At 39.1% G+C, this 24,374-nt stretch overlaps 2 protein-coding genes across 6 annotated transcripts in view; one reads left to right on the top strand and one right to left on the bottom strand.

Moving 5' to 3' along the window:
• Positions 1-1,432: 1,432 nt before the first annotated feature.
• Positions 1,433-7,884, top strand: LOC132981980 (elongation factor 1-alpha 1). The gene is made up of 7 exons (XM_061048185.1): positions 1,433-1,613; positions 2,496-2,675; positions 2,756-3,052; positions 5,305-5,455; positions 5,693-5,949; positions 6,059-6,293; positions 7,210-7,884. The coding sequence occupies exons 1-7, from the start codon at positions 1,470-1,472 to the stop codon at positions 7,332-7,334; spliced, it is 1,389 nt and encodes a 462-aa protein (XP_060904168.1). The 5' UTR covers positions 1,433-1,469; the 3' UTR covers positions 7,335-7,884.
• A 3,013-nt stretch (positions 7,885-10,897) lies between these two features.
• kcnq5b (potassium voltage-gated channel, KQT-like subfamily, member 5b) overlaps positions 10,898-24,374 on the bottom strand; it is a 127,286-nt gene continuing 113,809 nt past the window's right edge. Inside the window, exons 10-16 of one of the 5 annotated variants that reach the window (XM_061048136.1) lie at positions 24,191-24,247; positions 22,291-22,514; positions 20,498-20,606; positions 18,592-18,723; positions 18,219-18,326; positions 16,632-16,758; positions 10,898-13,436 (exon numbers count right to left, since the gene is read on the bottom strand). In XM_061048136.1, the coding sequence (XP_060904119.1) occupies positions 12,348-13,436; positions 16,632-16,758; positions 18,219-18,326; positions 18,592-18,723; positions 20,498-20,606; positions 22,291-22,514; positions 24,191-24,247 (1,846 nt within the window). In that variant the 3' untranslated portion in view covers positions 10,898-12,347. The remainder of the gene's footprint in view (positions 13,437-16,631; positions 16,759-18,218; positions 18,327-18,591; positions 18,724-20,497; positions 20,607-22,290; positions 22,515-24,190; positions 24,248-24,374) is intronic. The other 4 variants (XM_061048151.1, XM_061048159.1, XM_061048144.1 and 1 more) reach the window with 4 other exon arrangements.

Here is a 24,374-nt window from a genome sequence, read left to right as displayed (position 1 = left end):
AAGCCAATTTAGGCTATTTAAGAAAGGTAGAATAAACGTAAGCTCTTGAACTTTAATACTGATATAGCTACTTTGTGCTGTCCTGTGTCACATAATAAGCTCTTGTCATGAGAAAAGCAGGTGAATGGGCTACTGTACTGGGATGTTAGTTACCATGAGGTCAACTGAAATAGGCCTGCAGTCAATTTCAGGCCGAGGGCACATGAGATTAAATTGTTCAATTCAATGCAGACACAGTCAGTAAACAGTCAACCAAAGTTAACATCTGTATCGGATAGCTATCTTTTAAATGTCTAATTATCTTTGCAGGCAAGAAGTAGCCGGTGAGGTATTTTATTTAAACTAAAGAATCTAAAGTATTATTTGTAGTATTCCTCGGTTACCAGTATTTAAATGTTCTGCAGAGTCCCTCTGCACCTTTAAGAAAAAGCTGAAGACCCAGCTCTTTCATGAATACCTACTAACTTAATGATGATGGTCTCCATATTATTGATGATGATGATGGTAATGACGATGGTTTTTGTTTGATAACGTTGACTTATAAGAAGGTTTCTATACTGATTAGAGCTCTCAAGAACTGCCCTCAATGTTGTGCTTTGCCTCTGGTCACTTCCTGTCAGCACCTGTGTGTCCAATCAGACTCAAAGCTGATCGTTTTACTGACATTGTTCCCTTTTTTCTAGATCCTTGCTTGTGTTGTTCTTACTCTCTGATGTACGTCGCTTTGGATAAAAGCGTCTGCTAAGTGAATTGTAGAATTGTAGAAATGTGTGTCATTGTTTTTTTTTATAAAGTCACTGAATGAGTGGCGATTCTGGAGTCTGTTGGGGCCTCAAGCAAAAATCAACTGATGGGCCCTCCAACCATCATGTCTGCCAGTGTCCCAATGCATACTCTTCTTCCTCTTTTTTCCTGTTTTTACTCTCCTGTAGAGAGATGATTCCTATTCATTTGATCTTTTTTACTTTAATTTACAAACGATGGTTTTCACAGCATTAATGGATGCGATGCTCAGCAGGGCAACGAGAGTGAGTGCTGTCAGATGGGGGTCACTTAGGGGAGGTTTTCTACTGTCATTGCAAAATGTGCACCTTTTGGGCCACTGCTGGGGTTTAAAGTTTGTCAGCCTTCAGGGGGCCTCCTACTGGTCTGGGGCCCCAAGCAGTTGCCTGGTATGACATTAAAAGCATAGGATAATTACTGTGCTGTTATTCTGGTTGGATAATGGAAGTGTTAGGTTTCCTGATCTTAACCCATATGTGTATCATATATCTACAGTCCAACAACTATAACTCTCAATCAATGAGGCTGAGATCACTATTTATGGACAAAACATTTGAGTACATTTTTTAGTGTGGGTGTCGGTGAGGGGGTGATAGTGCTTCACATGTCTTTGCTTCCTTGTCTCATTTATTTGCATGTTTGTTAATTTTGTTTTCTGGAACTTTTCAGTATCGGGGTGAGGAGCAATGGGGAAGGAGAAACTCCACATAAACATTGTGGTCATAGGACATGTCGACTCAGGCAAGTCCACCACTACAGGCCACCTCATCTACAAGTGTGGAGGAATTGACAAGAGAACTATCGAGAAGTTTGAGAAGGAAGCTGCCGAGGTATATGACTCATACTGTTTTAAATAATTTGTAAATTTGTAGATGCAGTTTGTCCTTCAAGTTTTAGGACAATTTGAATTCTGTTCTATTTAAATTGACATCTTGTCTTACAAGCATCGTGTCTACTTTCTGTGTCAGTGCTCTGTTTTTGTATTTATTTATTGAAATATTCTGGAAAAGTGGTGGGTGTAAATGTAGCTTCATCTGTAGCCTAATTAGCATGTTGCTACATTCTCCATACACTTTAGTCAGTATGACTACATAACAGCATTTTTTTAATAACATGGGTTTATAAATCAATTCACAAAGTGTTTTTTTTAAGAAAGTTATTGTCACTGTTTCAATAACATTGTGAACTCTTTTTTTGATCATTTGAGCAAACGTGTGGTTTGATGCAGCACAAACCTGGTAGGAAAAGCCCAAAGCATATTTTTTATTAGCCTTCAAAATGAAAAACAGAAACTTTAAGAAGTCAAACGTAAGTGCAAAAGTGTGATAAAAATGAGGCATCAACAGGAAGAACAACATAACTGAGGTCCTGACACGATGGTGTAGATCTTTCTTATATGATATGGTGATCTACTTGCTGATTCCATCAGTTATGAGTAGTTGTGAATATCAAAGTTTTTAACATGTGGCCTTCCGTTGGAAGGAAAAAAAAGGAAAAATTGTGGCCCCTTTTGTCAATCTAGTGTGAGTTAACGCCAAAGTAAGAGGCCCTTGCACTCTCCAGTCGCTACAGTAAGTCTGTAATGAATTAGTTGTATAACTTGTTATATTTAACTTAACATGGGCTTATGTATATTTATGAATAAGGAGGGATGTAGTAGAAGATATTGTGATGTAAAGTGAATGTTACATTTCTTCATCCACATCCTCTAGATGGGAAAGGGTTCTTTTAAATACGCCTGGGTTTTGGACAAGCTGAAAGCAGAGCGTGAGCGCGGCATCACCATCGATATCTCCCTCTGGAAGTTTGAGACCAGCAAGTACTATGTCACCATCATCGATGCTCCAGGACACAGGGACTTCATCAAGAACATGATCACTGGGACTTCTCAGGTAGAAGAGAAGGAGGTTAAAACATGTGTATTATAGGGATAGAAAAAGCTCTTGAGTTCTTTTTTTTTTAACTCCATCAGGCGGACTGTGCCGTGCTGATCGTGGCTGCAGGTGTGGGAGAGTTTGAAGCTGGCATCTCAAAAAACGGGCAGACTCGTGAACACGCCCTTCTCGCCTACACCCTGGGAGTGAAGCAGCTCATTGTGGGCATTAACAAGATGGATTCCACTGAGCCTAACTACAGCCAGAAGCGCTACGAGGAGATCGTGAAGGAAGTCAGCACTTACATCAAGAAGATCGGCTACAACCCAGACACTGTGGCTTTTGTACCCATCTCTGGCTGGAACGGAGACAACATGCTGGAGCCCAGCCCTAATGTGAGTCAGAGGTGTGAAAAGTATTGACATTCATTACTCAGGTAGAAGTATAGATACTAGGGATTAAAAAGACTTCTGTAGAAGTTGAAGTATCAACTCAAGCTTTTTACTCAAAGTGTAAAAGTTTCAAAACTACTTCAAGTATAAAAGTAAAAGTAATGTAAGGGAAAAAATGCCATTAGGCTACATACATCTGTTATTTCCTTGCTGGAGTGTGACGTGATTTGTGTCATGTGCAGGTGCGATGGATCGCACACAAACCAATAGGGTGTAGGAATGGTATATGTTTATACTTCTCATCCAACCACAATCAAATTCACTCTATCTGGATGGCACGATTTATCTGGATAGGTTTTTTTTGTTTTGTGTTTTTTTGAACGATGACAAGCCGGAATGAAAACAAGCCAAAATGAAATAGGAGTAACGAGGCTATTTTTAAAATGTAAGGAGTAGAAAGTACAGATAATTGTGTGAAAATGTAAGAAGTAGAAGTAAAAAGTCAGCTGAAAAATAATTACTCCAGTAAAGTATAGATACCCAAAATTTCTACTTAAGTAAGGTAACGAAGTATTTGTACTTTGTTACTTGACACCTCTAATGTGAGTACATCCTCATGTAAATCCAACTGTTTTCAAAGTATTTGTAATTGAAATTGTGCATCAATACATACATATGCATAAATGCAGTAGCAGCTGCAGATGTCGTTAAAGAAAGGGGAAAGACCACATAAGAGTGGAGCACTTTTTTTTGTGCCTGAGTTCCATAAAAAGTGTACATCTCCTCTGTAGTAGGATTCTGCTTTGTCATGGCTGTATCAGCACTGCAGTTGTGGCTGATGGCTGAGCAGAGAGGACACACACACATTGAACACTGAAACTAAATCTGGCACCTTCCTGCAGGCTTCTGAAAAGGATTTAGCCGTGTTTGTTTTTGCTTCAAATGTGAACCAGCATGAGAATATCTGTTAATCTTTTTCTCCCTGTTCTGCGTTGCTTGACCCGCAGCTCTTCTGTCTTAGTACGTAGCAAAGTATTGATATGACAGACCTTTTCTAACATTGAACAATCTTTAGGACTCTAGTTATTAACTACACCATTGATAGCTATATCTGAGCCTCAACCTGCATCATTTTGCCTGTGTCAGTGTTGGGCTCGTTACTGGAAAAAATGAATATATTACTCATTACTCTTTTTAAAAGTAATATAATTACTTAACTTATTACTCCCTGCCAACAGTAATATGTTACACTACTCGTTATATTACTTTTTGTATTAAGCCACACGTTTCATTAGTTCTTTTTTGCTTGTAGCTGTCCACGTTTAAAATCCAGTCTTGGTTGTTTTGTAGGCATTGTAGAGCTACTATCCTCCGCGGCCGCAGAGGAGGGGTTTATTAACACTAGCTTGTTGTGCTGTTGATGTAAGTGCTTAAAGAGGTTTGAGGTTGTGTTTTTTGCAGTAGAAAGAGACCTAGTACCAGGACACAATCTACATCTGACAACAATGTTCTTGTCATCTTTCCTCTCGAGAAAACTAAAGTAATGGGAATGTTTTCAGCCGCTGAATGTAAACATGAGTGCTTCCATCTTCCAAGCCAACCAGAGTTGCCAGGTATGTATGACAACAATTGACAAAATAAGCCCAATGTCCAAAAATAAATAACTACCCGCAGCAGCACCTAAAATGAAGTGCAATTCCACAGGAAAACTGTAAACCTGGCAGCCATGATGCTCGCTACCTTCCTGCTTGGCTGACGTGCGCGATGAAATGAATCTGGGGATTGTTGCATTTTAAATCAGAAGTGGGGTGATAACAACAACAGTAAAGTAGTAACGAGTTATGTTTTGCGTAAGTAACTGTAATATCATTACTGGAGTTTCATTATTAATTCGTTACACTACTCGTTACTAGTAAAAGTAAAATTATTACTGTAACGCGTTACTGCTCAACACTGGTCATGTAATCATAGTTATAGTAGGATCGTAGCTGCATGTGGTGTTTATCCTAGAAGGCCTTGAGAAGCCATGACAGCTTGCCCAACAATACTTTAATGTTGGCAGGTTTCAGCTGTGACAGAAAATCAACTGTATCTACAAAAACAAGATGATATATTGTAAGCCTTGAACACACATGAGAGCATATGTCACTTTTGCATATTTTTTTTTTTGCAGATGCAGCATAGCTGTTAATTTATTCCAACCGTTAAACGTAACATCATTGCAAGCTGTAAGAGTAAAACCTGCCTCTCCACAGATGTCCTGGTTCAAGGGCTGGAAGATCAATCGTAAAGATGGTAACGCCTCAGGCACCACACTGCTGGAAGCTCTGGACGCCATCCAACCTCCCACACGCCCCACTGACAAGCCCCTCCGTCTGCCTCTGCAGGATGTCTACAAAATTGGAGGTGAGACTATGTTAGTATGGATGTCAGTAGTTAGTATGTAAACGGCCAATTTTTGGACTGAGATCACCTTGTGACATAAAAAGCTGAACTGAATGAGTTCTGAATGTAATTCTAGCCGGTCCTTATATCTGAGCAATGTTTTATAGACATCATCATGCATCTAGATGAAACTGGAATTTACACGCTGACAAAAACAAACAAGTGCATTCTTTTAAAGTCGATCGTCTTTTCTTCCAGGCATTGGGACTGTACCAGTTGGTCGAGTGGAGACAGGGGTCTTAAAACCTGGAATGGTCGTGACCTTTGCCCCGGTCAACCTGACCACTGAGGTCAAGTCTGTAGAGATGCACCACGAGGCCCTGAATGAAGCCCTTCCTGGTGACAATGTGGGCTTTAACGTCAAGAATGTGTCTGTGAAGGATATTCGCCGTGGCAACGTGGCCGGAGACAGCAAGAGCGATCCACCACAGGAGGCAGCCGGCTTCACCTCTCAGGTCTGCATACAGAGCTATAGCTTTGATACTGACTGATTTTGTCAATGTTTGAAAATATCTACATGCTCATGAGTCTCTACTTCTCCGCATGACTTGATGTGGCGTCCAGGTGATTATCCTAAACCACCCTGGTCAGATCAGCGCTGGTTATGCCCCAGTGCTGGATTGCCACACTGCACACATCGCGTGCAAGTTTGCAGAGCTCAAGGAAAAGATCGACCGTCGCTCCGGCAAGAAACTTGAAGACAATCCAAAGTTCCTGAAATCTGGAGATGCTGCCATTGTTGACATGATTCCTGGCAAGCCCATGTGTGTGGAGAGCTTCTCTGAGTACCCACCTCTGGGTAAGTTACCTGCAATGCACAGGAATCCCTGCATTGCGGGTTAAGAATAAATGGTTGTGTTAATTTGTTATTTCTCTCAAATAATAGGGTAGAAAATAAATCAAATCTGGTCTTTTTCAATTCGGACAAACTGAAAACACTCAACTCAACATCCACATATGGTCAATAACGGACAAGCATGCTCGTGCTGGGTTGAAATAGCCAGCACAATTAATTTTATTGGCTCTTATTGGTTCAACTTTTGGAATAAAATTCAAAGGGAACCACTATAAATCCAAACATTGATGTACATGAGACCCTCTGGGCTGGTACTTAGTGGATAGTCTGTGGTGCTTAAAGGCTTTGTATGTGATTTTTTTGATCCAGCAGATGTCGCCCTTGAGCACCAGCATGAAACCAAAACAACTTGTGCTGCATTGTTGTGTTAGCATGCTAATGCTAGCGATCTTTATTATGCTCGTATCTTCACACTGCATGTAAATTTACCTGAAATGAGCGTGATCTAGAAACACAGTTAATCAGTGAGTACAGTATGTTATTCTTCTTTTCTCTAGTCCCTCAATTAAACAACTTTTATACACGAGGGGAGGAGTCAGCCGGCCGTCCCGGCGGTGTAAACAAAGTGAAGATAGGACTCTGAAAACTCTGAAAACATCACAGACAGTGGGACTCGGGTGTTACACCCATTGTAGACAGTCATGACTCACAGAGTTATTTTCAGAGGATATACTTGATTTATATTATATTTAAGTGTGAAAAATCACATATAAAGCCTTTAAACTGGATGGCTTTGAGAAGCCATGATAGCTAAACATAAAAATCCAAGCCAATTTAAGTCTTTCTTGGATTTTATAACACTATATATTTTTTTTATTATTAAAGACAACAAATGTTTTGTCGATTATTCCTTTTTCAGGAAGATTTGCAGTGCGGGACATGCGTCAGACAGTGGCAGTGGGAGTGATCAAAGGCGTGGAAAAGAAAGCCCCCTCCAGCGGTAAGGTCACCAAGTCTGCACAGAAGGCCCAGAAGACCAAATGAACGTTGTGCTGGGCTGCTGCCCCGAGCGCTCACCGTGGCCGAAGACACACCCTGCACCTTCTGCACACCCTCGTCAGCGTCTGGTCTATTATCACAATGCATCGCAAAAGCAGACGCAGGAAAACAATAACTAAGCACACTGTTAGTGATTAACGTGTTACCACTTGTAATGTGTAGGTTTTATTGTCTCACAGTTTGTGGTGAATCAAACACAACACCTGTTCATTATCTCTCTCTGGTTGAGTGCTGTTGATCGTGACAACAAACCTGCTTAGCACTTGTAGCAATAAGGATGTTCTTTTGTTGAAGTAAGGCTCTGTGTTGTAGCTTTAAAAAAAGATGTGCTAACTAACTAGCCGGAGGTAAGAATGGCTTCTTGCATGTTACCTGTTTGCACCCTAGAGAAACAAGCAAACCTGAAATCTTCATGCCTATAGCACTCTGCTTGACCAAGACTTCAGCACTGTTAAATGTTCAAAGTCTGTCCATGCACCTTACTTGTTATTTGTGAGCACACGTACATAAAAGTAAACAAAATGTTGAAACTGTATGTCTTTGTTTCTGGTATTATTGCCAAGTACCCAAATGTTTGACAAAAAAAAAAAAACGTCTTTGCAGAATTTCCTTTATTGATGAATGAGAATAATTCACTTGCATTTCATAACATTACAGGCTTCATAAATCTAACTGAGGTTATTACTAGTGTAAATATGTGCACATAATTTAAATAAATTAAACAAGACCCAATGTTAACATGTCAAAGGCCTGTTTTTATGCCCAGTTGCAAAAACGATTGCCTAATAAGAAAAAAGCCTCATGTCAGATCGACATTAAGAAGATAAAAGAATGAAGACAGTGCAACCATTTGAGGTCAGATGAACCTAATGCACTTTTCAGGAAATTGTGATATGGAGACGATTATGTACCACAAGAGCAAGGCACCAATATAACTTATGTTCTACACCTGTTGTAGACTTCACATCAGAGATCCTGACGCAACAGTTTGAACCATAAATAGTGATTTGTCTTAGTGACATGGCATTCGTTCTCAGTAATTGGTAGGTTTGGATATGGCAACCTCTTCATGCAAAAGATGTTTAAATATCTTTAGAAAAATTAAAAATCAACTTCTTCAAAGCAAAAATGACCCCAAGCCTACTTCACATATATCATGATAATTAAAATGGGTCTTCAAAATGCATTGGGGTACTCGCAAGCTTACGCTGATTACTCGTGACTGGGGCTTAGGATGCTTTAGCGTTCCTCTCTGCACCACAGCTAGGGGAGCTATAGTCAAATTCTTTTAGAGGGTCTGCGAGAACAGCTGCCTGATCCCCTTTATCTGTACCATGCAACATGAATACATTCTGCAGCAAAGTCCACTTCAATGAAGGGAACATAATCCCACATTACATTTTATGAATTAAAAAAATTTACCACGATCTCAACAAGAAATGTTCCTTTCATTTAAAAAGAGAGCGGCAAAATGCCCAATGCAATGCAAAGGTAGATTTCTGAACCAAAACAAAAGTGCTTTACTAAAAACACATATTCTGACATCACATCACACTTAGAAATGACATTCAAGATGAGGTTCAATCTATGGCTAACATCAGCTGGAAACACAGAGCTGCTTTCTTTAGACGGTAACATAGATCCTTTTCTTAGATAAACATGTTGAACACAGCTGGCTTTTTCTCCCCGAGTAAATCTCTTTTCTCATGCATACATGTGCGTATACAGACGTGTAGTATGTGGATATAAGTGCATCTTGTACTACAGATGACTGTGACGTGTTCTCATCCACGTTTTCTTAGTTTTCGTGCTACACTCCTCTGTGAAGAGTTTGGTATACCCTCCGATTTTGGATATTTTTGGAAAGGTAGTTACATTTTTGTATTAAATATTTTGGCAGTATGATATGCAAATCAGTTTGCTGACTTTTTGTACTTGCTTGTGTCAGATAATTCAAGTTATTTCAAGATTGACATTAATTGGCTGATATTAAAGCAGAACACAATGCCCTTTGTGATTTGTAAAAGGTGACATAACCAAGTAAAAACATTTTTTTTATTCAGGCCCAAAAGTTCACTTAATTGCCGCATTATTGGTGATCTGTAATTGGTATTACATTTTTTTTTCCTCTTGAATCATTGGTTTTCAAAGAATCCCACAAAGGTTCAGGGTCCCTTGTACCTGTTGGTCTTTGGATTTTTAATTTCTTGTATTCATTTATGTTTAAAAATACAAACATTGGTCCACAAGGTTGTTAAACCAAGTCAGTTTCAAGGCCACTATTTTGGTCCCACCAAAATGTTTTATTTTTTATTTTTTAAGAGGTATTTTTGGGCTTTTTGTGCCTTTAATGGAGAGATATCGGACAGTGGATAGAGTTGGAAATCAGGGAGAGAGAGTGGGGTATGACATGCGTGGAAGGAGCCACAGGTGGGATTTGAACCTGGACGTCCGCTTGGAGGACCACAACCTTCATACATGGATCGCGCGCACTAACCACTGCGCCACCAGCGCCCCACTGAAAAATTTTAATTGAAATAAAATTGTGAGACAAAGCAGGTTGGCTAACCTACAGCTACATAATGTAAGTAACTAAATATCATGATATTTATTCTGGTACAATCTCTCTCTCTCTCTCTCTCCCTGTGCTTGGAGAGTTGTTTTTGCCTTGTATGTAAAGTAAGTGCCCGTTAATAATGTTAAGAAGAGTCATTCCCTAAACTTGATGAAAAGACGCCCAAATCCACCCTGGACACGGCAAAAAATGTCTAAACACATGGTCATGAATCCCTATTAGTAAATTATGTTAATCATTTTTTAAAAATTGGTGGCAGACCATCTCCCCTGGTACAAACTCTTTTTTCAACCCTTTACAGAGAGGAGAGCGAGAGGCACTGCTTGTAAAAAGGCAGCAGGAGCTTCACATACACACATACACACACACAGGTGGGATCTGAACCTGGCCTGCATGAAGGAGCCTCCGTACATGGGATACAAAAATCCCCTCGTAATTCAATTTTTATTTTATTTTTATTTTTTTGTGTATTTTCAAATAAAAATCCAATAACCAATCGTTTTTAATCCTTAAATCTTTTTTTCGAGAAACGAGAATCCAAAGACCAAAAGATAGCCTTACACGGACCATCCCATTTTGGGCAGTATGACATGTAACTCAGTTAGGTGGATTTTTCAAACTTGGTTTTTGAAGTGATCTGATAAACTCTGTTGGTAGTACAGTACAGACTTTTCAAAACTGTCTGCACAAAAACAGCACAACCTAAAAATGATCAGGTAACATGGCAAAAGAACCAGATTTCACTTTGAATGATTAGTCAAATGAAGCACTGTCTGCTAAATGAAGTGTTGAAAACTAATAGGTGTGTAACTTCTTAATCATTATATATAAAGTGTCTGCATTAGCCAAAATACAAATTGACATGGAAAAGGTTAAGCATACAATACCTGCATTTGGGGGTTAAAACTTGCATATTAATTGTTATAGTACTTGTGTGTGTGTTCTTTTTTTTAAAATATTGTGGGATCCAAAGTCATTGGTAGAGGAAAGCAATTATTTATTTTATTCAGAATCTAAACTTCAAGAGGTTATCTGGTTTCTTTTAATGAAGAATGTGAAGAAAATTAAATTAAAATAGTGACTAGACTGGACGATGTAAAGTTTGGCTACAGTGAGGTAACATTCACTTCAGTGTAGAAGCCCGTCATGTGATTGGATTATTAAGACATGAACAATACCCAGCCGTGCTTTCACGTTTGGCCCAGCAGCCGCTCATAGTTTACAGATATGTGAACATGCATCCAGCTTTTGTTGTTTTGAGAAAAAACAGTGCTCGTCAAGAGAAAAGGGAATAGCCATTGACCAAAATGCAATCCCGGTAACCATTGGTTTTTAATTGACACCAATTTGCTTTTTATCAATCTCTATAGACAGATATCTTTGAGTGCAGATTACAATGCGGTCGTTCAACTCCTGCAGCAATGTGTCTCGAGTTTACAGTCAGACTTATACAAGTGAAGGGGGGAAAACGTCTCCATGTGGTATATTCACTATCAGTGTTTCAAAGCTACAGCAAAGGCCCTGACATATCTACCCTTGCCTCGAGAGGCTCAATGAGTACAGGGATTGACCTAAATCACCCAAAACTACCGCCATAGAAATGAGCATTCTTTACAAGTCTTTGATGAAACTGTAGACAGGAAACCTTTGCACTACCAACATGGTCATTTAAGACTGAATTATGACTCTTTATTTCATATACGTTTTACATTTGTCAAACTTTCTTAATCCAAGCAAAGTTATTAAATAATCCATGATGTGATCAAAAAGGTAAAGTCAATCGATCAAGCATGGACTTGTAGCCGGGCCCATGGGAGTGACACTTCTATGAATTCTTAATGGACGCATAGCTTCTGTTGTGGAAATACAAAGTTGTTGTTTTTTTTGCATAAAGGTAGGAGAAGCTACTCTTGTTGGACTTCATAGATGCTGGTCTGATATTCATGTCTTAATAATGCATTCTGACCACATTAACATATGTATGCCTGTTTGATCCACCCTGTGAATACACTCAAAGTCTCCATGCTGTTTCATTTTGTCGAGTGTAAAACTCTTATCTTGCTTAACTCAGTACATTTGACTGAAAACATGCAATTCTCATGCTGCGTCTCAAGGTCTTACACAACCAATCGTCTGTCAGGCCAAATTTGGTTGACAGCCAAGTTTCACTTCTACTTCGTGTCCATTATAGAAGCCTTCATCTTTCTTTTCCCCGATTTGTCAATCATACTCGAAAACAAAGAATAACTCGTGCAATGATATGACCAACCTGTATGAAAATACTGTGATTTTTACCAAATGAATCAACGTTAAAGAAAACTAAATGGACCCCTTGTTAAACACCAACCCTCCCCCCTCCAAAAAGGATAAAATCGTCTTTGTGAGGTGAGATTTTCTGTGCCTTTTTCGGACTGTAGGCAAGTTTATTTTAGCCGTACGTGTGGCATGTTCAGCAATTCGGAGCTGCCAGTCGAGGGTGGAGAGGCATGGCCACTGGCCAGGCTACTGTTTGAGCCACGGGACCCTGCCCCTGATCTGCTCCCTGTCCTCTGGAGCTCCAAGGTAAAAGAGGGGGTCTCAGCAGCCCCCAGGGACAGAAAGTCAAATCCCTGTGTCTCTATCTCCCTGTCACTGATAAAGAGGTCCTCCTCACCCCATACAACGCCATCGCTTCTGCTTATATTACCACCACCACCACCACCCCCTCTTCCTCCTCCAGGGTCTTGGCTGCAGCTGTGGAAGCCAATGGGGGAATCACTACTTGTACTTGGGCTTGGAGATGACAGACTGTGGCTGTGGTGGGAGTCCTGCTGGACAGTCCCGGGAGCTGCCTGCATCAGGTCCTGCACCGACATGGACTTGCCCAAGCCCCGGTCCATCTTGTAGGGGCCAGAGCAGCAGCCCAGGGATGGCGGCACCAGGGGCTGGCCACTTCGACTGGGAGGGGGCGGCGGTGGAAGTCTCGTCAGAAGAGGAAACCCTCCGTCGGCGACTCCTCCGCCACTTCCACTGCTGATACTGTTTGGGGTGAGCAGCGGTGAAGAGCTACACACGGCCTCGTCGGTGCCACTTTCAGGCGTGGTGGCTTGAGCCTGGCTGTGATGACGGCGAGGATAATGTGGATGATGATGGTGGTGAGGATGTTGGTGAGGCAATGGCGATGGGCTAAAAGAGGAAGATGCGAGGTTGGAGGGAGGTGTTGAGGAAGAGGCATTGAGATTGAGGTTGAGCTCGTTGGGCGGCGCTAGGATAAGATGGAGTCCTCCCTTGGAGAGTTGGGAGTTGGTGGAGGAGCGTGTGACGCAGCCCCCAGTAGGAGGCGCTCCGGTGCTGCTGCTGACCTGGGTGGAGCAGGACAGATCCTTGCCGAAGACGGGGGAGTGGTAGTCAGAGGTCTGCTCCAACTCAAACAGTGGCAGAGAGGAGAGAGTGAGGGCCGAAGATGAACCTTTACGCAAAACCTGACGATAGATGTCGAGCAGGGAGTCGAGCTTTGACTCAATTGATTGGACCTGTGAAAAGAAAAAAAAAGAAGGAGGGAAGAGATAATAAAGTTTGAAAAGTTGGGAAATAGTGTCTCAGATTCACTATTTGTAGAAGTTTGTAGGAAGCCCTCTAATCAAAAAACAAATCACATATATACTATTTTAGGTTTGTATTCCTAGTAGTATTGTCCCCTAGCATTACAGCAGACTTAAGCTGTGTGTACAGGAGGGGTAAAAAGGAATGTGTAGAGCAAAATAATCAGAGCTCATCAGCCCTGAGTTATCCCTGAAATCATCGGCAGCCATCTGAAGATATTTCAGCTTTTGACTCATCTCTATAAACGGTAACTAAAAATCTGCTCTAGGACGTAATCTCTTAAATCCAACTAAATTCTCACTCGCAAGTTGCAAGTCAGACTGCAAACCATGACAAAGTATGGTAAAGGAAGTCTTGGCCAGATGTATTCCCTCGCTAACAGCACAACACCTAATCCCAAAAAGATAGTTATCTTCTAACGGCTTTATTACTGTTAGACAATAGCCGGTCGGTTCTGAGAGAGGGTCCTAAAGGTCAACAGTTCATAACACTACTTGAAGTCTCAAAAAGACCCTTGATCATTTTGAATTCATTCAAGGGATGATTGATATTTTCGATCCTCACCTTACAAACAGGCTGAGCTAACATCTTTGTCGTCAGCTCATCTGGCAGACTGAGATTCTTGAGTATCAACCAAATAGAGAAACTCCTTCTTAAATAATTGGTAATGGGATATAACATACGTATTGGCAACCACAGTATTGGCATAGTTTTACTTTATTCCTTACTGGCTCAAGCTAAATGTTTGACTCAATTTCCAGTCATTGTGCTAAGCTAGTATTTACATGTCCTGATATCAGATTTTAAAGACTTTCTATGTGATTTTTCTCACTTAAATATAATATAAATCAAGTATATCCTCTGAAAATAACTCTGTGAGTCATGACTGTCTACAATGGGTGTAACACCCGAGTCCCACTGTCTGTGATGTTTTCAGAGTTTTCAGAGTCCTATCTTCACTTTGTTTACATCACCAGGACGGCCGGCTGACTCCTCCCCTCATGTATAAAAGTTGTTTAATTGAGGGACTAGAGAAAAGAAGAATAACATACTGTACTCACTGCTTAACTGTGTTTCTAGATCACGCTCATTTCAGGTAAATTTACATGCAGTGTGAAGACACGAGCATAATAAAGATCGTTAGCATTAGCATGCTAACACAACAATGCACCGCGAGTTGTTTTAGTTTCATGCTGGTGCTCAAGGGCGACATCTGCTGGATCAAAAAATCGCATATAAAGCCTTTAAAGATTGTTTAGTCTTACTCTTGGAAAGAAATTGTAAATTTACACTGCATGTCACATTCACTCCATCCACATACTCCTTAATTCACTGATGGGCAGCAGTGGGTGCTCACCTCCTCAGAGAGCTAGACTGTGTGATTCACATGATCACATGACAATTAGGTCTGCCTTCATTGAGCAGCTGAGGGGTTCAGTATCTTGCTGAAGGACATATGCACTGAAGGAGCCAGGAATCAAACTTCTAATGTTCTGAAGAGTGGGCAGCCTGCTATACTTCCTCAGCCACATCAAAAAGGTTAATTATCAGGCAGTAATCAACTTGATCCAATCAAATATCGTAATTGTCACATTGATTCTTGTTTCTTGCTCAAAAACTGATAAATTCACAAATAAATATTTGTAAGTTACAATACTTACTTACTACTTCATCATAATGTGTTAGCTTGATGCAAACACAAAAATTGCAAGTAACAGGCTAACAAAAGTAGTATCACAGTCGTGGTGATTTTAACTTTAGAAACTATTCACTGACTTTAACTATGTTGGGAATATATTGTTTCTTCAGTTGAAAGATGTTAAGTTAGTTTATTAGCATATAAACAGTCTGTAGTGATACAGTTATGTCATTGGTCAAAATGATGTGTGTCCTATGGGCTGAATAAATGACAGCCCCTTATGATCAGCAAAACCAGTCCCTCATTTCCACTATGGAAAGAGAACGGAAGAGGATATTACAGTAGGCAAATTATGAGTTATCTTGTGTTTGTAACTTTTGGGATTTATTGCTACTCTAGGTTCCAAAGAAATGTGAAACAATCTGTTATTTGAATGATTGTTTTCTCAATCTTATTGTTTAATAATGGAAGGGCTAAATCCTGCTAGCCTATTTGCAGTCCCTGTTTGTAATGTATTTTGCATGGTGAGTTACACATATTAATTCACTTTAAACTCTATTGATCGATGGTTGAAATTATTGGTAGACCTGTCTCTTACAGTTACAGAAGCCCTGAGAGGCAAGTAAAAAAGAAATATTCTCGTGATCTATTTTGTAAGTCTGAACATTTATTTAATTTATTTTGACAGCCTTTACAGGTGTATATCATCCAATAAATTCATTTGGTAGTAATTCATACATCCATTTCATTGTCACAATAACAATGCAAATAAAATACAAAAGAAGAGGATGACAACACAACCCTGCAAACCTGGAGTTTTCATTAAAAAACATAGTTGTTTTCTGTCCTGTTTGTATACCTTAAGAACAGGATGAAAAGGTTTTGGTGCATGGCAGAAAATAAAAAGGTTTCCAGAAGAGAAAAAACTCTTAAGATCACGTTACATTTTTCCCTTTTATGATTTTTTTTAACAGTTTGCACAGATATCAAAAAAAAAAATTTGACAGGTGAAGGCTAATGTTTTGAAGTGTTGTTTTAGTATTCCTGTTGGCCAGAAGAGATGTGCACCACTACCCAATGTTAGAAATGAGACTAAAGCATTACTCCTTTAGCTCTGTTAATTCCATCATGGACTCTAACCATAGATTGGCTACTGGCTTTATTTTGTCTACACATGTATTTCTCTATTAGGAGAAGTTAGAAGAATGTATAGGTTAACTCCTTTTCATAAATACAGGAGGGGAAACAATTCTTACACTGATTAATGTCACTGATTAATCAGTGACACTGATTACACTGATTAATTAAAACAGATGACAAGGGGCTTATTTGCCCCTCAATGCCTCTGTAAATATCGACCGCAGGCTTTTGCACTTTGGAAGATTGGATAAATATGTCGAGGAGATGGATACTGGTTCCCTGACACGGACACAATGAGATAAAAACACTGATATAAAAGAAATAAGAAAAGGAGCAGAACACAGACCTGCCTCTCCACTTTACAGACGCGACCCAACATGCTCATATCCTCTAAAATATCTCCATCAGACAGCAGCTTCTCTCGAATCTTCTTATCCAGGGGGATCTGGCCTCTCCCTAGGATTTGGTCCACTCTGCAAAACACACACACACACATACACACACACATACACACAGCACAAGCATACGACATCACACACAAGCACATGCAAACACATGTAGAAATTAATAGAAGGTAGAAGAGAAAAGGGACAAGGAAGAGATCAACGAGGCAGCCCACAGAAAGAGATGAAGCTTCAAACTGATTCAGAATAATAGATCACCACAAGTTCTTTCAGCAAATTCAGGCAAACAAGAGGTTATCCTTTCTCACTGGATTTAGAAAAAATATTGGTTGGAGAAAACATTTTTTGTCAACTATGATATTATGTGACTAAATTTTGTGAGTCAAACAATTCACAACAAGAAATCAGACTATCAAGAACTTTGTACTGTTGTTATTATGTTCAGTCCAGTGAGTTTCAGATGATTTGTGTTTAATAAAAGACTATCTAAAAGGCGAATTCCAGTATTCTTGTTTCTTGGTGCCAATCCAGATATTTTGTGGTCTTTATGACTTGTAGGTACAACAGATTGAAGATACAGGAATTGTTCCTGTAAAAAGCATTAGCAAAAGTATCAAGACGCTTGTGGTGACTACTGATTTAATTCTATTTGTACCTCCAGCATTTGATAACATCGTCGGTTATGGTTGGAAAAAAATTGCAAGTCATCAATGAAAACATTTTTAAAAAGTTTGATACAGTTTCTCAATCCTATCTTGAGTATGTAACAGGCCTGTTAACAGTCTCTGACAGATACAGATCATCAAGGGGAATGATTTCTTTGTTGATAAAAAAAAAAACTCAAGTTACTGGAAGACATAGAATTTGTGATTTTAGAATTTGGTTTGTATATGTGAAGATGGTTGAGTTACAGGGCTGTGTGTGTTAAAGAGCATATTTCTGAGTGATATGTAATCCAGCCCGATTTCAATAAAGATCCCAGAATCCACCAGATTTCTTTTCATAGACTGTATATAAGAAGTGGATAAAGTGAAAGCAGGTAAAGTCAAGGCCAAAAGAAAAAGACGGATTGGGAAGTTCAGCCTTCTTCTTCCAACAAGGTGTAGAGCCCCCTATTGGTCGTTAGATAGAATGCAGGGTTTAAGGAGGTCCTTCATTGGCTCTACTTTTTTAAAACCCAGTGGAAGTAAACTTCTTATATACAGTCTATGATTTGTCCTCAGATAAACACAGAACATGCCAAAACAAAAGTCAATATGTATTGAACAGTCTGTTAGTCTTTGGTTAAGGATGATTTATACTAAGGAGAGAAGTGTGTTATAAAAGAGCAAACATGACAGACATGCGTGAAGCAAGGTTTCATTTCACTTTTAAGATCAGTGGTTTCAAAGAAGAAGCTTCAATTTAACTTCCATGTACAATATTTGTTTTTGCAGAATTTTGAATACAAAATCTCTTCTTGAATCGACTGATTAAAAAAAGCAAACTGAACCCTGTTATCATGTTAAAGACGCGGGGGCTATTCTGACCCCTGTGTGGAGTTCTTTCTGCCCTGGCTGTAATAAACAGGCAGGGAGGGGGCAGAAAAGGTCTTGGCTCTGCTGCTCAGGGTCTGTGGGCCTACTATCATGTCCAGCCTGTGAGGAAAGCAAAGGAAACACAGGCACGCAGAGGTACACGTGCATACACACACATAAATACAAAAATCACAAAATGCCAAGAACAACAGATGTTCAAAAAACACACAAATATACCCATACATGCATAAGGTATGGGTGCACACATACACACAAGGATACAGATGAGTTATAGTGTGGTCAAACAGCTCTTATAGTGAAAGCAACATTTAAAGGACTCAAACTGTCAGCTGGTTGTGATCATGCTCTGTGTTGTCATGCCTACCTGGTCTGCAGGCTCTTGATACGACACAGCATGTCGAGGTGACCGGCAGAGTACTGCTCGATCACATCTTTCACATCATAAGGACGTAGCGTCTCCTTAAACTTCTTCTTGGCCACATGGAACTTCATTATTCTGCACAAAGGTATGCAAAAGTCAGCCACAGGGGGGAGCTCTCATACAAGACAATTTGCATGACTGTCAGTAACATCCCTGAACCTGAGATGTTTTACAGATAGCGTCTAATGAACACTTTATTTTTGTCATTTTCTTCTATGTCTTCTATTTGTGTGTAACTGCATGCATATGACCTTTTCACACCGAAGCAGTTTGTGGCTGCTTACTTAAAGAGTGTGTGTAAAACTGAAGATGTCTTAATGTCCCCCACCTGTAGAGTCACACTAAATTCTGGGCAAACTGGCAGAAAGTGAGAGCTCCTGAGTCCTTGAGAAAAAAATGTAGAATCAAAGACTTGCAGCCTAAAGTGGAGGTGAAGCTGTGAAGCTACAGGCTTCTTTCATGCACACTCAGGTAGTCACTCAAAAAACAAAGGAATAAAAGAGTTATCAGAGTTTCTCAGGTCCTGTGTCATTATGAAGTCATGTTGGTTTATTTGAGAAGACTTTGAAAAGACTCAATTCTGAAACGCTTTTAACATTTTATGCAGACCTCAATCTTACTACCTGTTGGAAATTAAATGAAGGAAAAATGTAGAAACAGAAGAGACTGTTTGCCACAGGTAGCCATGTGTGCATTGGTTTGCATTCTCTAATACTATTGAGGCCCAAACACTAGCTGAATTAGCATGATGACATGACGAAGCATTAAATCAATCCCAACCTCAAGCTTTCACTTGTTTACAGGAGCTAATCACACATAACAATAATAATGATAATAATAATAATAATAATAATAATAATAATAATAATAATAATAATAATAATACATTTAATTTGTAACGCACTTTACATTTTTGCAGAGAAAATCTCAAAGTGCGACAGAAAAAAAAAAAATAGAAATAAAAAACAAATTTCATCAACTAAGCAACTAACGAAACTAAAAGAACAAGCAGAAGGCTTTGTTAAAAAGGTGGGTTTTTAGGGCCCTTTTAAACACACTCATTCCTCACACCTTACCCACTATATAGGGAGTTAAATGTAGTGGACTATAAAGTGCAATCAGACTGTGACGTCACTGCTGCCACACAACTAAAACTGGATCAATAATAGTGGTAACTAACAGCCTGATTTCCATTGATGACTTACATTATACTGAGTGTATTTCACAAAACATTTAAAATAATAAATCAATATAAAACATATAATGTTTAATATATAATGAAAACTCATTTATTTGTGCTTCCTGCTGTAATCCCGTGTCTGCATCATCGTTAGGATAAACTAACGTTATTCTGTTGAAAATCTTTAATTCTTTAATAAAAACAGCTTCAAGATTTCAGGTTAAATGCTCCAAAATCTGAACTTTTCTGTGTTTCTGTGTTGGGTGTATGTGCTGATCACTCTTCTAGTCCGTCTTTGAGCAGCCAAACGCCACTCTCCACTTGAAAAAGCTTTAAACTGCAATGCATGATGGTATATATATAGCTTGGAAAGTGACCATAGGTTGGACACTACTTTTCATAATGCATTGTGGGATACACTGATTGGACTATATAGGGTATGATAATGCTGACTTAGAAACATTCTGTATACAATTACACAAACCAAAGATGATCTAAAAAATACTTTAAAAAAAATTATTCTGGTCATCTAAATTCCCCAAACACGACCAATCAGCAGAGGTATTAGTAGGCAGGGGGTTGTAATCAGGGGTTGTTTGCATGCAGCCTCGGCATAGAAAAACACAGGATTAGTTTGATTGAAAGAGGAAGTCTTATTATTGGCCTCACCTGACGGCTCTAATGACACACTTGACTGAGGGGAGCAGGTCCTCCACTGAGATCTCACAGTGACAGCCCTTATCATCAAAGCCATCCTCCCCGGCCATGTTGGATTCTGCTGTTGGGGACAGAGTGAACACAAATGAAGGACCATTTAGATATTGCTAAATCCAATGTGTTGCATCATTAATTTTCTCTCAATGATGTTTTTTTCCCCCCTCAATACCTTTGTTTTACTGGCAAATTACAACCTCAGCTAAATCTCAGAAATATAGTTTTACTGTAATTACTGTATTGCAAATTTTTTGACAAAAACTATCAATTGAATTTCTTCCTGAAGGTCACTATATGATGCAGTCGTAAGTGATTTGATAGAAAAATGAAAGCTACATTATTAGATTTCTATTTGGCAACTTTTTAGATTAGATTTCTAGTTTAGATTAATGAGTTTAAATATGGATACAATAGTTTCAGTTTCAGTTTCAGTTTCAGTTTCTTCCTCCAGGCTGTCACTGATGAACGCTCAACAGTCACACAGTGTCAGAACTGTGTCTGTGAAATTCTGGTAAATTTGAAACCAAAGACGCACTGTGAATGTAAATAAGATTATTTGAACTTATTTTAGGGTCAATAACTTAATCATGTAAATACTGTACTATTATTATCCTTATCTGATATCAATACATGACCACTCTTACAAAATACTGAGAGAAACCCTCGACCTCATGTAAATTAACCATCTTTTACATAATTACATATTTTATTATCATGTTTATCTCAGCATATTTGCACTATACCCACCACTAACAAGAGCTCTATGTTTTTAAAGGGATCATCTCTGTATGTTATGTTGCTTTAAAAAAAACAAAAAAACATTAGGTACATGACTCTCTTAAAGGCTTTATATGTGATTTTTCACACTTAAATATAATATAAATCAAGTATCTCCTCTGAAAATAACTCTGTGAGTCATGACTGTCTACAATGGGTGTAACACCCGAGTCCCACTGTCTGTGATGCTTTCAGAGTTTTCAGAGTCCTATCTTCAGTTTGTTTACATCGTTAGGACAGCCGGCTGACTCCTCCCCTCATGTATAAAAGTTGTTTAATTGAGGGACTAGAGAAAAGAAGAATAACATACTGTACTCACTGATTAACTGTGTTTCTAGATCACGCTCATTTCAGGTAAATTTACATGCAGTGTAAAGATACGAGCATAATAAAGATCGCTAGCATTAGCATGCTAACACAACAATGCAGCGCAAGTTGTTTTGGTTTCATGCTGGTGCTCAAGGGCGACATCTGCTGGATCAAAAAATCGCATATAAAGTCTTTAAAGCTACCAGACTCCACTGACAGTAATTCTACCACACAGAAGACAGAAGTTATTGGCCTATCAGCAGATCAGTTAGTTTTATAGTTTTTATTATTTGTAACATGCATACTGACGTGGCTCCAACTTCACATTTAAATTTGAACAGGGTAACATAACAGCTGTTTTTGGTTAATCATTAATAAAGATCTACCTTAAACAAACTCCTACTATTTTTTTTGTTAGAAATATTTCTGCAGTTTTGTCTGTCACTTTGAGTGAGACTGAGCCTGAGCCTTTTATTTTTTTTAAATCTATATTGTGGTATCTATCTATTTTTTGGCACATTTTCAATTTTTCTTTTTTTTATTTAAATTGTTCACATTTTGTTTGCAATCTTTGCTCTTTGCTGCTGTAACAATGTACATTTCCCCGTTGTGGGATAAATAAAGGATTATCTTATCTTAAAAAATGGGACAGAATGACTCACCATCAGTGGTGGAGCGGGACTGGCTCTTAAGGCGGAGTGAGGGTCTGAAACGTGTGCGGTCGTTGAAGCTCCAGCTCTTCTGCACCTTCGCGGGGCTGGTGCTCTCCGTCCCGGTCTCAGCCACCGGCGAGCGCCTGTCGTTCACTGAGGACGTTTGCCTGTTCTTGATGCTTTGACCTCGGGGGCTCGCCAACCTCACACGCTCCTTGAAGCTCAACTTCTGACTGTGCAGTGAAACAGGAAATGGAAAAAGGAGGGAAGTTTGAGTGAGGAGAGGAAAAAGAAAAGAAGTGATGTCATGGGGTGGGATGACAGACAGAGAAAGATATAATCAAGATGAGGCAACACCATAAATATTATTATAAGCTCAAATGCTGTTCATTTACAGTATCTTTTGGCATTCATCATTCAGAACTTTATTGGCCGATATAACAGTTAAGAGCTGCAGGGGGAGATGTAGAGAGGGAGCATGCATCATAGCATTGCAGCAGCTGCTTCACATAAAAAATGCAAGCACAGGTTAGATATGATGTGTTGTTTGAACCCTGTTGTATGTATGTAATGCCAATTTAAACCCCGACATCAGCTACATTATATTATTCTATGTGAATGAACAGTGATCACGTGGTTGATTAGACATAATGTAATGTGATGATGTCAATGAAACATGTGCTGAAAGGGTGAGCTTTATAGGAGAAAGTGATGGAAAAATGATTGTGGGAAGTAAGGACAAATGAAAAAATGACATGTAGAAAAAGTAAAGGAGTGGCTGATTCTGAGTTTGTGCACTTATAGAGATAATAACATGCATGCAAAGGCAGCGCAAAAGCATCAGGCATGGCTCATTTAAAAGAGGATTTGACATGTTTGGTAATGAAAAAAAAAAGGGAAAGAGTTGTATCTTTATCTTAACTGTCAACAAATCAATTGAAGAGACCAAAACAGATGTACGTCTTACAGCTACAACTAATCATCATGTCAGTGATCTGATGCTTGTTTTAACCATACTATAATATACTCTTAAAAAAAGTTAAAAAGAAGATCATCACAATTCTCAGGAGACAAAATTGACACTCCCAAGTGTTCAACATTTCATTGAAAATTCTTTCAAACCGTATAAAAATATTTACCAATCATTTTCTTTATATAAATTAATTGAATAATTGTTGCAGCACTCGTTTCTGTGTCTCCATGTCACTCTACATCTCTGACCTTTAGTCCATCTGATCGGCTCCTTCTTCATTACTAAATATTAAAGTACTATGTACTAAATCATTATTTGTTTAAGAGAGCCAAGTTATTTCTCAAAAGTAGCAACAAAATAGGTGCAACTCTATGGTACTATTTTCAGGCGTGGATAAATAGGCTTCATGTTTAGATCAGGGATTTCAGAAATATGGTTTGTGACTCAAAATATGATGAGTGTGCTTATGGAAATGCAGGATTTTTTTTTTAGTAGTATTTGGACAATATTAAAGGAAGAGGAAGATGATTTCAGAGATGACCTACACTGTTAGATGATCTAGGGAGTTCCAAAACCAGAAGCTCCTTGAGAAAATATAGTGATGGTCTAAGAAGTAAAAAAAAGAAAAGAAAAAAAGAATCTCTCTCCTCTCAGGATAGAGCTAACTTATCTTTCCTCCAGACATTCTGCAGAGACCGGGAATTGTTTTAAACACTCTAAACAGATGCAGTCAAACCAGAGACACAACAGGCAGAAGTAGCGCATTGCTCAGGCAAAGATCAAACAAATGCAGACAGTGTTTTACTATAAATGAGACCGATGTCTCCCTGCAACACCTCTGCACTCGCTCTCTGCCGCCTACAGACCCATGCACCAAGAATTAGTCAGCATTCCCAAATAAAAGCGGCACGTAACCCGAGCAGAAATGCTGTGTACCTATGTTTCCAAGTGGTACGCCTCCTCAGTAGCTTCTGTTTATTACTAAGAATTTTACTAAAGGAACCAAGAGGAGATAGACATACGGTGATGTGTTACAAGATGCAGAACCAGAGGAGGGGAAATATTGACCTCTGAATGTTTAGTTAGGGGAAACATTGTGCTTATTTGACTTTCTTAACCC

The sequence above is a fragment of the Labrus mixtus genome, chromosome 2, assembly GCF_963584025.1.
Source record: "Labrus mixtus chromosome 2, fLabMix1.1, whole genome shotgun sequence".
Classification (NCBI taxonomy): domain Eukaryota; kingdom Metazoa; phylum Chordata; class Actinopteri; order Labriformes; family Labridae; genus Labrus; species Labrus mixtus.
This window is presented reverse-complemented; position numbering and strand designations above follow the sequence as displayed.

Bases quoted from the DNA above. Each gene is read 5' to 3' on its own strand.
- LOC132981980 (XM_061048185.1), top strand. From the start codon at position 1,470: ATGGGGAAGGAGAAACTCCACATAAACATTGTGGTCATAGGACATGTC. The intron at 1,614-2,495 runs GTATATGACTCA...CACATCCTCTAG, and splicing joins TTGAGAAGGAAGCTGCCGAG to ATGGGAAAGGGTTCTTTTAA. The intron at 5,456-5,692 runs GTGAGACTATGT...CTTTTCTTCCAG, and splicing joins GGATGTCTACAAAATTGGAG to GCATTGGGACTGTACCAGTT.